Source organism: Lygodium microphyllum, chromosome 28 (genome assembly GCF_053477565.2).
Source record: "Lygodium microphyllum isolate KBCC chromosome 28, Lygodium_microphyllum_v1.1.10, whole genome shotgun sequence".
Lineage (NCBI taxonomy): Eukaryota > Viridiplantae > Streptophyta > Polypodiopsida > Schizaeales > Lygodiaceae > Lygodium > Lygodium microphyllum.
Window position 1 is genome coordinate 28,740,645 of NC_141162.1, and position 13,517 is coordinate 28,754,161.

At 42.5% G+C, this 13,517-nt stretch overlaps 1 protein-coding gene across 1 annotated transcript in view; it reads left to right on the forward strand.

Moving 5' to 3' along the window:
* The window catches only part of LOC148011284 (transducin family protein / WD-40 repeat family protein), a 191,806-nt gene that overhangs the window by 20,274 nt on the left and 158,015 nt on the right, over nt 1-13,517 (forward strand). The window contains exon 2 of the mRNA XM_087670532.1: nt 3,048-3,379. Within this exon, the coding sequence (XP_087526658.1) occupies nt 3,048-3,379 (332 nt within the window). The remainder of the gene's footprint in view (nt 1-3,047; nt 3,380-13,517) is intronic.

Sequence of the window (13,517 nt, forward strand, 5' to 3'; positions counted from 1 at the left end):
GGCATTCTTGACCGTTGCAACAGGAGTGATAGTGCTCAGAGATGGATAGTGTGAAAAAGTGTAGTGGGGTTAGGATGGGGGAGTGGAGTACACTTGGGAATTGGCCCCAGAGTGCCCACCAGGCATGGGACATTTGCACAAGGATTGCAAGAGTTAGTGGCTTTGAAGTAACTACTTGTGGACTCTTACCTTGTGCAGTGTGTGTTGTGCATGGCTGTAGATGAGATGACAGCAAGTAGATGATATGAGTTAGCTGGGTGGATTGTATGCTCCAAAACCAGCTGGGCGGATTGCATGATAAAAAACACAGCTCTAGAAGCAGATTGAATCAGGTCATCTACGTAGGTAGAGGTTATTGGCAGTTGGTCAGATCGGAGATGATGAAGATGATGCAGTAGGAGTCCTCTAAATCTGGTCACCTGATGATGAAGACCTCATGAATTAATGAGCAGCACTTCAAAGATCCTCCACGAATTGGCAATGTCCTCTGGAAGGGTGTGGGCACTGGTGAGAGGATAAGAGGCTGATTAAGGAGAAGTGATTTGATCTGAATGAGGAGTGGAGGTGTGATGAATGCCCGCAACATGCCCTTCTTTGGGGATTTTGATGCATTTGTCCTGTTGTGTAAAATGAAAGTGAGTAAGTACAAATAAAGCAGTTTTGGGGCTGTTAATGAAGACAAAATTAAGGTTAATGAACTATGGCTAATTGTTAATTCATGCCATAAATTTGGTTGCTCAATAGCAGCCACTTTTCTTCAACTAGTTACTTGGGATGGAGAGAGGCCACATGATTGGAGAGAGGATATGCTTATCTTGGGGGAGGCTCTCCTTGTGGATAGCTTCCACAGTAGCAGAATGGTTTGCTTTTCTTGAGGCTCAAATTTAGTCATAGAGACAGAAGCTTCATGGTATCAAGCTGGAGACATGATGGAGAGCCTTAGGGAGGTTGTACCCCCAAAGTGGAGGACTGACATGGATAACTTTCAGACATGGATTGGGCTCCTTACAATGAGGAGACATTGTTCTTGTAATGATGGCTACTAGTAGAGAGAGAATGTTTACTTTTTTAGTATAGAGGATGGCAAAACTTAGGAGAGAGGAGTTGGATTAGATGGAGTCTACAGGATGCTCCCATTAGAGGATTAGGGTTGTGGCTCATTGTGACAAGACTCTAATTTGGACCATGACCTTGAGACATGCATGAGGGACAACTAGAGGGATTAGGGCATGGGCATATAGGAGGAGGCCTCTTCAATGACTACAATGGGATCTTGGGGAGGGGATATGGCCAGATCCGTTTGCAGAGACACCTAAAGATCTTTCCTTCAACCTTGTTTGGATACACCACTAGATTTGGGAAGAGGATCCAAATGAGCAGGATTAGAGTGATGCTAGTAGTGTCTCCACATTGGACTGCATAGGGCATATAATTGCCTTTCCTTGTTGACATTCAAAGGAGATTGAAAGACACTTATAATAGGAAGATTGCACTTTTTGTATGGTTACTAGCACAGAGGAGTTTAGCAGTTAGGCTCGGTTATGGCAGAGCTCTTATTCCTTGTGCTAGATGTGGGGAGTCAGAGGAGAGACAAAGACACTGCATTTGGAATTGCCTTAGGGCTCAGGAGGTATGGAGGAGAGCCCTTAGGATGGTCTTCCATGTCATTGCTAAGTGGTATGGCACAATAGACCTCCTAATTGGTTTCATTCGGGCCTTGTAATAGACCTCTCCCGTTTGTTGTATATTTTTCGGTTTTGGAGGTCTCTTACAAGGCCGTTCGTATATTGCATTTTGCCTTGAGATACATTGTCCCAAGGGAAATTATTCATAAAATCTTATTTTCTCGGGGAAAATTTTTGCACATAACATAATTGATGTGAGTACAAACACAAAGTTTGCTTTTAGATTCAAAGAAAGGTGGTGGTTTTTAGATAGCTTTTGGCCTTCAGTCTGGGAAATCTCCATGATATTTGATTTGTGGGGCCTGTTCTTTTACCAAGAGTCTTTCTGGACGTCTAATGTTTTGAGATTGCTGCAAATGACTCGTGAGCCTTTTTTTTTGTCTTTGTTTCCACACTTCCATTGTTTGCCCCCCAAATGTATCAATGATAACTTCTTCACTCGACCTTCTTCTTTGTTCCAATGTGATGCTTCTACTTCACTCATTGAAAGATATGGTGCGTTTTGTGGGGCTGCAAACGGTATCTTGTAGTTGTTGACATCTACATGTTAGAAAACAATAGCTTGTAGTTGTCAAATATCTACAGGTTTAAGAAACAGAACTTGGGTTTCATCTTTTGCCCACTTTTGTAACAATGGTTCTTCATGTTTGTAAAGCGCACAATGATTTGATTCCTCTTGTTGTGCACTAAAAAGAGGTTCTAAAGCCTCTAGTCTTGGCAGTACATAATCTTTGAGAACATCATAATGCTAGAGCTAGATTTAGGAAATGTTTAGTTTTGTTTAAAGAGCCTGGTCAATGTTTCTTTGAATCTGAATTGGCCAGGCTTTCTTTGAGCAATTTACAGATGCTTGTTGAGTTCTCTTTGAATCTGAATTGTATGCTGCATTTGTTAATTGTATGTTAGCAAGAAATCAGTATTGAGAGTTAGAGTTTAGGATGAGTTAATCTCAAGAGCTGTTTGATATGGAAGCTCAAATGTGTTGTTTCATATTTTGAAAACGAGCTTTCAATATTGATTTAGTTTAGAACTGACAACTTTTATCTGAATGTCTCGCTAGACTGGTTTATTCTTAATAGTGTTAATAAGGCAAGGAGTGTCTGGAGGTTGTTATCAAGAAGTTTGACCAATAAGGTTGTGACAAGTCTTGAAAGTCTTTTGCAGAAATACTAGGAAGTTCTTTATTCTGCATGTTGTACATCTACTGCTCTAAGATTATAATTTAATTCTCCATATTTGCTGTAAGAAAGGAAGCATTTCCCACAGTTCACATTGCTCTTTAGGAAATAGCAGTGCTGTTCAAGCTGCTGTTTTTATTCTACATGTCTATTACTAATATATGATTGGTAAATCTGTGTTCAGGTCCGTGGCATTTGTATTTGTGGAGACAAGAGGTTTGCCACAGGTTCACGTGACAAAACAGTACGCCTTTGGACAGCTGAAGTTGAGGGGAATGCATACAATTTGGAAAGAACAATGACGGGGCACACAAGTTTTGTTGGGCCTGTAGCTTGGATTGAACCAAATGATGAGCTGCCTAAAGGTGGATTAGTGTCTGGCGGGATGGACACACTTGTTATTGTCTGGAATACAGAGGATTCGAGTGTCCTGCATACTTTAAGAGGGCATGAATACCAAGTTACGAGTCTGGCAGTGGATGCAAACGGAGATATCCTGTCAGCTTCTGTTGACAAGTATATATGTCTAAAACTTAAATTTGTTGCAGGTTTAAGCTTAAATTTTTTGCGTAGGACTGAATTCCATGCAATATGATTTTTTTGATGATTTCAATAAGCTAACTAATGATTGCTTTGATACATTTTATGGGGCCTTGCTGGCCACTATGATTTTAAAGCTTAGAAAGGTCAAAATCATATGTTGAACAATGATAAAAGATAATGAACTTATGTGGTGTGCCAGAAAAGCAAAACGGATGTGTGGCGTCACTGTCAATCCAATGACATATGTGTCTTGAGGTAGATTGGGGAAAGTAACTAATGGCTATGAATCTGAGAGACTAGTAATCTGAAGCACATTTACGTGCTGCATCATCCCACCATTTGATTCATGTAAACCTGTGCCTCTAACAACACATAGTGCGTGTATTGTTGATTTCATTGTCTACTTACAGCAATAGTGCTGTCGGAAGTGGTGCAGCAATGGAAGTGTAAACATAAGCTGTAATAAACTGCTGAAACACAAGACGAGAGCAAGGGAAAGAAGGAACACAATACAAATGAGAACTCAGATGTATGCTCAGGAAATGGAATCCATATATTAGACACAAGACTGTCGCATACAACAGGGAGTCACTGGCTGCATGGGCGTTGGCACCGACTCTTCTCTCCACGGGACCTCCAAGTGTTGAATTGACCAACTGAGGAGGACGAGCCCAGAATAAATGCACACAAATAATGCCATAAAATATGTCAGGTCGGCCAGCATTTAATGCTGGTCAGCCAGCAATAAATGCCCAATATGACCATAAAATGACACAATAAAAAATGCCTAAATAACCTGAATAATGTGTCCAAGCTTTTGTAGCTCAGACTCACACATGCTGACATATCTACTAACACCCTCTCTCAGAGCATGGGTGATATGATACAATGCAATGATACAATGAGAATGAATCATAAACCATACAACATAGAACCACCAAGTAGAACCATGGATACCCAAGTAGTGGGTGATCAAGCCACCACCAAGGTGCCTTGGAGAGAACTTGATGTCGATGTTGATCGTACTAGCTCCGGAAGATAGAGAAGATCATAGTAGCTCTCAATGTCTGTTAACAATGCCGCTGATGTAGCACACGTGACCAGCCTGTCACCACCAATGCCACAACACATAAATGACCATGGATTTCCCTTCTTTAGCCAAACTGCCAAAGTGTCCCCTCGTGAACTCCAGACGAAAGCCACCCGCTCTCTGTCAAAGAATCAGCCCATCATGAACCTGGATGTCAATCCTAGCTCCAGGATTTGTATCTGTCAGACTTCAGTCGATGCGTTAGGGACATCCCTCTTTGGATCCTGTGGATTTGTATAGAAATACAGACGAGGCGTGGTTGCCCCATCTCATCAGCCTCTCACACTCCCTCTCTGGCATTGGAGAGTCGTGAGGGATGACCTCATCACCACCAATAGAAAGTAGCCGAGGAAGGGGCCACCAAGTCCTTCCCACGATCCGAAGAAGAGGATCCCTTCCGTGCCTTGGACTTTGCCTTGGCCGGAGGATCTGAGTCAGATTCTGAGGCAGATGATGACTCGTCGGAGGAGTTCGCATCCCGCGTCGTCTTCTACTCCTTTTTCTTCCTAGAAGCCGCTAACTCTTTGCATTCTTTTCACAAGTGGCCCTTCTTGCCACAATGATAACGTTGGGCCTTCGACTTCTTTATCTTCAAACCCCTCTCAGAAGTTGCAAGAGCCTCACGTGAACCTCCATAATGTGACGGAAGCCGCCCCTATAGTCGCAAAGTCGCTTGATGCTCAAGTAGCATTGAGGACATATAAAGAAAACTGACAAGAGTCATAGATGTCTGCGCTTGTAAAGCATTCGCCACTCCATCAAACTCTCGAGGAAGCTCGTAGAGTACCGTACCAACAAGATGTGCCATTGATGGGGCAGACTGCATAGTACGAAGCTGGTCTTGGATTTGGGTAACTCGAAGTAGGAATGATTGGATTGTATCTTTGGTTTCAAACTTTAGTTGCTGGAGCTGGACATAGAGAGTAACGGCCCTCATGGTGGAAGGAGCCTTATACATCAATTGCAACTTCAACCATATGTCTGAAGCTATCCTGCAGGAGGTGACCGCCAGTAGGATTTCTTTGGAAATACACCGAAGTAAGGCCGAATAAGCACGGGCATCATTCGAATCCCATGTAAGCACTGCTTCCTCATGGTTGTCTTTATCAAAATCAAGTGAAACAGAAGAAGGCTATTGAGGGCATGCAAGAGCTCCGCCGACCATGTATCATAACCGCTTCTAGATAAACCATGCCTTCATCACCGCACTCCATGTGTAATAATTAGGTCCATGGAGCTTGTCATCAGTGGATGTGCATGGAAGAGCCATCTGTAGAGGATTTAGAAGAGAAGTAGAGAAGAGAAGGTATTTGGAGAGGGAACAAAACTCGAGCACAAACTGCAAAAAACAAGAGTTCACATACAGTAGAACCCAAAATCTGACCAAAAGAAGACAGAAGCTGCTGTAAAAGTCAAAAAATCAGTCAAAAACTGCCGAAAACAGCAAAAACGGGCCCGAAGGTATAGTCGTTGAGCTAGGAAGGAGACATGAACACCAAAACGCAGGCTGAGTACTGCCACAAATAGGCTGAAAAACTGTCGCAGCAGCCTGAAAATTGAAAATGCAGGCAGTAGAGGGGCTGTAGACAATAGGCGATGGCAAATCTGCAGAAAACGCAGGTAAAACAGGTCGCGTGTATGGAGCAGCAGTCACCTGATCAGCACGGGTGAAAACAGTCCTGAAATCAGCAAGAAAACATAGTAGGAGCACAAATCGTGAAATCTGATACCATGTCAGAAGTGGTGCAGCAATGGAAGCGTAAACATAAGCTGTAATAAACTGCTGAAACACAAGACAAGAGAGAAAGGGAAAGAAAGAACACACTACAAATGAGAACTCAGATGTATGCTTAGGAAATGGAATCCATATATCAAATACAAGACTATCGCATACAACAGTGAGTCACTGGCTGCGTGGGCACTGGCACCAGCTCCTCTCTCCACGGGACCTCCAGGTGGTGAACTGACCAACTGAGGAGGAGCTCGGAATAAATAGGCACAAATAATGCCATAAATTATGTCAGGTCGGCCAGCAATAAGTGCCCAATATGACCATAAAATAACACAATAAAAAATGCCTAAATAACCTAAATAATGTGCCCAAAGCCTCTGCAGCTTAGACTCACACAGGAGCTGACATATCTGCTAACAAGTGCATCAATCACATTCACAATATCCATAAGCATTATTAAATACCAACTGAAATAAAGACAAACTGATCCAGAAGGCCTGTATCATCACTACTCTAAACTAACCAGTGCATGACTCACTTGCAGGTTTTTAAAAATCAATTAAGGCCACAAGTGTCAAAAGCAAACCAGCTATTGTTATGGAACCTCCATTTCTTCTCATGGTTGCCACCTCTTGGCTTCTATGATTCAGCCTCACCTTTATAAGTAATTCTTCCTTGCTTTTGGTTTACTTTTTGCACAGCCTTGCAATCTCTAAACTAAATCTTTCTTTCCCTCAAAGTTCTAATATATTCTATCTTCCTTGGAATTTCTTGGTCTGCAAACTCATAAGACCAATATTATGATTTTCAATACCTTGTTGCAATGTTCATACCAAGGCAACATAGTGGAGAGTTTCATCATATGTATCTAAGGCTACATTAACTAGGGTTTGGAAAGAAAACACAAAGAATGCATGTACACGAACATCAAAGGAACTGGGACAAGAACATAAGTGAAGAAGAAAGGGACCAAATGAAGAACACTGAGCCAAACTCAATGAATAGACCAAGTATGTGAGGTGTGATACAACGGATGCTTAATGAGCGAAGGGCTGTCCAATAGCCAGGCTTGTAGGAATGGGCTGTGGGATGGAGGAGTGTGACGTGTTGTGGGATGGAGGAATGTGATGTACTAGATGGATCTTGAGTGCAGTGAACACCAATGCTCGATGGTGGATTAGGAGTAGGAGAGCCAAAATGATAGAAGTTATTGATGGGAAAGGGAGGTGCAAAATGTGGGTCCAGCAGTCCTCATGATGACTCTAGATGCAATCGTGGCAAAGGGCAAGTGTTATAACCTCCTAATTTTGTGGCACGATTAAAGGATAATTTGTGAACATCGTGAATGCATTAGGGTTTACTTTTATCTCTGTGCAGTAGTCACGGATAATCTTTGGGCAGACGACAACAATAGGTCTTGATTTGCATTGCCACTATGACCTCATGGAGATGGCTATCTACCAACAAGGCTGCCAGAAACTTATTTTGCACTCTTTCAAATTAGCACATTGAGTAGTGTCCCATTTGTGTCAAGCTATTGTTGCATCTTTCAAAAACATTTGTCAGTCATTGAGAAGAGAGAATCTGTTTGAAGTGTACCCAAGTTGTTGGTGTGAAGAAATGCTCAAACAAAGAATGAAAACTCAAAGTGTATGACAAGAACACAATGAATGCAGTAGAACTCAATGGTGAACTTTGAAGAGAACTTACAATGGATGGAGAATGAATGAATAAACAGACTATGCTGATATGAATTGAATGAACCTCAAACCTCCATGTCTCCTGTACACATAGAACAGAGTGATGAATCTGTCTAGAACAGGCTGAGATGAAAGGGCAGCAGTGGTCTGCTATTGGAAGTTGGGGGTGAAAGGAAGGCTGGGTAGCAGCTGAACAATGAGAACATTTCTACTGTCTGACACGGACAGACAACCTTCTGCTTCAAACTGGTTGGGTAGTAGTTGTAGAAGGTAAATGAACATGTCAGTGATGACTGGCAGCTCCGTATGGTGCCAAGGAAGGTAGGTGAAAGCTGCAAACAGGGAACCTCAGCTGAAGAAGGCTGGATAGCACTCCACGAATTGTGAAATCGGCCGGTAGGGGTATGTATAGCATTGGGAAGTAGATGCCACCTAATGGCCAAAGGTAGATTGATTAGGATGGCAAATGACTATGGAGCTCATCTATTTATAGATGAGAAACCAACCAAGTTTGTAGGTTTGCTTATGGAACACAAAAGCTTTGTAGCATTTTGAGTTTTGGGGTTGTTAACTGTAAGCAAAGGTTTAATGTGTAATGCACATTTTTAGCTTAACACCAACTTAGGATCTGCTCAAGAGTGCATCTACACAATGAGATGTATAGAGTAATGGTACATTATGAGAATGCGCATGCAATAGGTGCCACTAGGATAGTGTTCCTCGTGGGGAAATTTTCACTTGCCTTGGTTTCCTTTTACAAAGATGAGTATGATCATGCAATGCAAAGGGTGGGTACAACAAGGGAGGTTGATGTTGATGCTAGTGTCGGAACTTGTTTCTAACGTGGACCGCCATCCGTTGACTCCAAATGGGCTGGGTGGCAGGTGTAGAAGTTAAACCTGGATGTTGGTGATGAGTGGCAGCTCTGTGTGATGCTGGGGAAAGTGGGTGACAACTGCAAACTCAGCTGAAGAAGCCTAGACAACACTCCACAAACTGTGATGTCCATTGGTGGGGGTGTGGACAGGGGTGGGAAGTAGGTGCTAGTTGATGACTGAAGGTAGACTGATCAGGATGGCAAGTGACCATGTAGCGCATCTATCTACATATGAGGAACCAACTAAAGTTTGTGGGTTTGCTTATGGGACACACAAACTTTGTAACATTTTGAGTTTTGGTGCTGCTGGAATGAGCTTATTAACAATTAATGTGTAATGCACCCTTCATGAGTGAATGGCTGATTGATTGTAGCCAAACCCACACTTGGAGCCCAAAATGCAGTCGCCAGCTTTAGGATGACCAATCTTGCTGTCGGCAGCCTGTTGGAGTCCTTGATCAGTTGTGGCATATCTCCTGTGCACTCTCCAATGGCTGGAATAGCCTCCCCATAGCAGGCACTTGCAGCAACTTTGCCTCTTTCCTCCTCTCTTCAGCTCTCCCAAAGCTCGAATGGGGTTCCTTCTAATTGCATTTTTCAGCATTTTCAGAACATTAATTTAGTTATTAATTCTTGCTCAAAAAACTAATTTCACCATCCAACGATTAAATTGGCTTGGCCAATTTGTCATCCAAGTGTTCTGCTCTTGAAATGGTATTAATTAATTCATTAATGTCTAGTTCCTAATGTCCCCATTGATATGAATGGCTATTAAAATCTTCTGGGCCAAAATTTGACACTAGGTATCACCTACTACCTATCAAGGATAACTTATTACAACTTTTCTTTGACTTCTCAAGGTCCTGGGCCTGCCATTGTGAAATAACTAATTATCACATCGCATGTGCACCTCACATTTGCACATTTGCACATTTGCAATTCTCTCTCTCTTTGTCAATGGATATGGTCCTCTTGTGTTAGATCATGGGGTTCCTAAACTATAGATGGCTGGGGCTGTACATCATGGAGGGACCTGGAGGAGCAATGGCCGATCACCATGCAGGAGGCAGTGGGTATTCTTAGATTTTTTGACAGCCAAACCACTAGCACCTAGTCCACCAACTCTATAGAGCACTAGTGTAGGACTACTTAGGGTGACCATTAGCAATGCACCATGTATAGGGCTATGAGACCTCACTGCTTGGTGCTTGTGGGCATCCATATGACCTGCCCTCTAGAGCTGGGATACAGCTAGAGAGGTGCAGAACCCATCATTCATGGCCCACCATGGGCCCATGTCTGCACTTGAGGTATCACCAGAGGATGCATATTCATGACATAGAGCAGCAACTCCCCAAGATTTAGCCTATCTTGGCTATATAGACTCATGAGCATCATGAGATGATATCAATTTTGTTATTCCCTCCTGTTGAGGCTGGAATTGCACTATATTAGTACTTTTATACCTTAGTACTAGCATACATGTAGAACCAGCATATGGAAAGTGACCTAAGATGTCATATGGAGCATTCAGGTTTTTACTTGACATGCAAGCGCCTTCTTGACAGTCAGGAGTTCGTGTCTTTTGTATTCTTGCGTGATGAGAACTGATGTCTTCTTCAGGACAGCGCCAGATTCTGGTCGCTTATGTTTGGTTCTAATAATGTGTATATGTGTCCTGACTATTTGTGCTGTCTACTGCAAGTTATTTAATCAGGAGTGAATATGATGATGATAAACTGTGTGATCGTTTTCAGGACAGTGGTTCAGCATTGATAAATATAATATGTAGTTCGTGTTTGCATATTGTTCCTGAAGATTAAATGTACGAAATGGCTGTAAATTGTGTTAGGAAGTTCCTTGCAATGCTAATTTCCTGCATTTCCTGTTATGGTCCTGATGGTTCATAACACTTTGGCGATCCTGCCCAGTTTCATGAGAACATTTTTCATGATTTAGATATACGGCTTGGAAGGAATACTTACACAATTTGGCTGCAGGAATTTAGGATGCTAATGGCATTGAAGATTTACAAGGTGCCTTGTATGGGGAGTCTTTATGTCAGAGAATTATCCTCATTCCTCCAATCTTATTTTCACAAGGAGCAGATCTCGAGCATTGAGGGAGGTATTGTCAAGACAGCAACAACAATCTGTGAGGTCTGATGACATAGATGAAGTGGTGCAATTAGGTAGGTTGGATGAAGAGGAGCTCACAGATGTTGGACAATCTTTGGGGGTGGGTTCTGCTGAGGGCATTTCCACAGTATATCATTCTCCTGCCACCTCCACAGAGTCCATCCCTACACCTCCTACCCCTTCCAGCATACCAGATGTATCAGATAATGAAGAACCAGTATTACTTCCTGACTATCAGGGTACTCCCCCAAAACAGGCACTTGAAAGACTGCAGCATGTAGTTCTAGGGAGAACATTCTTGTTAAGGAATGCAAGGGTTTTAATTAATAAATCTTTGAATTTTAATCCTGTACCACCTCAAAGGAAACCTAAGAAGAAACATAATATGAATCAAAATCAATTGTTCAACCCCAAGGTGAGGGCATCTAAATTTTCAGGCAGGAAGAAGGAAGATCCAGACTGTCATGTAGCTCGGTTTGAAACAAGGTGGACAGCAAGTGGATTTAATCAATTGTATGGAGATCAGGTTAAAAAGCAGTAGTTCGTAGCCACTTTGCAGGGAAAAGCCATGGATTGGTTTTCCAGTTATGGCATGGCAGCATTTAACACGTATGATGAATTGAAGAATGCATTTTTGGGCAGGTTCAGGAAAGACAAAACACAAGGAGATATTTTGAGGAAGATAAAGAGAATTAAGCAAAAGAGGATGTTGGTGGAAGATTATGCTCAAAAGTTCAGGAACCTCTTGAATAGGTTGAATAATGCTGATGCACCATTAGTGGAAATGCAAATTACTTATTTTATTAAGGGTTTGCAAAGTAAGATCAGGAATCCAATTGCTAATGTAGAATTGGGACAGAATGGTACACTGGATACCATGATTAGGGCTGCTATAAGAGTGGAGAGAAGGCTGGGTACTTCTCGTTCAAAAAGACATAAAGAGGATAATTCTTCAGGATCAGAGTGTGACACAGATTTAGATTCAGGATCTGAAAGTGATACTAGTGATGATGATAGTGAAAATAGTTCAGATTCAGAAAATGATGTCAGTGATTTTGATAGTGAAACTTCTCGTAGGAAGAAACACAAGAAGAGGAAGGAAAAGTCAGGATCAATCAAGTCCAGAAGGAAGAAAACCAAAGACAGGAATGAAAGAAAAGCAGAGGAGATTAAACTAGATAGAAAGATCAAGCAGAAGCTGAAGGATTTAGGTCTTTTAGACACTAAGAGGAAAGAAAAGTATTGTGAGATATGCCAAAGAAATGGCCATGAAACAAGGACATGCTGGTACAATCCTAATGTTAGGATGCCACAGCAGATGCGAATGGGGCAGCCTAGGTTGAGGGCTTTGTAGCCAGTTGCAGTAAATCAGGTTATGACTAACACAGTACCTCAAAGACCTTTCAGGAGATCTCGAAGAATACAGGCAAGACAGCCTTGGGGAAATTTAAGAACACAGCAGCAAACTACTCAAACGGGAGCATGCCATTATTGTGGAGGTCAAGGACACTTTGTGGGACCAAGCTGTGAACTTTGGGCAAGGCATAGGACTGAGAGAGGAATGCCAGTAGCAAGGAACCGCAATGACGGGAGACCTGCAGGAGCATCTCATCTACAGCATCCACCTGCCCTAGTTGCAACAGTTCTAATAGAGTTACCTGAGCACGATGAGGAATGGCAAGTCCCTGCTGATACAGGAGCTGTTAGTGGAAGGGAAATACAGCAAGAAGAGGTTCAAGAAGGTCAGGAGAGGGGGTCAGGTAACTTAAATGTTGCAAGTATGCATATTCAGTGTGATTGTTTTAATTGTATTGAAGTTGAGGATTGTCCTGATGAAGCTATGGTATTAGTGGTTACTAGAAGCCAAGCAGGCCGGAAGCTTGATTGGCAGGAACAAGAGGAAGCCAGGAGAAAGGTGACAAAGCAGGTCAAAAGACTGCAGAAAATTGCAGAGAAAGACAGATTTGAAGAGCCTGAGGATCAGGCAGAGTTAGGAACACTGTTTCCTGATGATCAGGGTCAGTCTTCTGAAGATAAAGAATTAGGAAAATTTCAGGAGGGAGGTTCAACAGAACTATTTCAGGCTCTAGCAAAGTGTTCCTTGCAATTAACATTGGAGCAGATCTTGGATTTGATCCCAGGGTTCAAGGAGAAGTTACTCCTGAAGATCAGGGAAAAGCAGCAGGAGGTTATTGAAAGTACATCAGTTCAGGATCAGGTACCTCTTGACTGTCAAGCAGTTATTGTGAGAGTGCGCTGCGCAAGAGGAAATACGAACACGGAGGGAGAGAGAGAGAGAAAGCAGAAAATAAGGAAGAGAAATTTGCACTGACTGAAATGAATGCTGAATACACTGAAATGGACTGATCAGTCCCTGCACGCAGCCAACAGCGTCAGTGAGGGCACCAGATGAGGCTGATGATGATGGCAGCACCACCACGGGGGAGGAGTGTCGGAATCTGCAAGAAGACAAGTGACCAAGTGGGGAGGGGAGCTGCCTATAAATAGGCAACGGACAAACCCTAACCCTAACCCTAAAATGGGCGCAAACCCTAAAAATGCCCTAAAATGGGC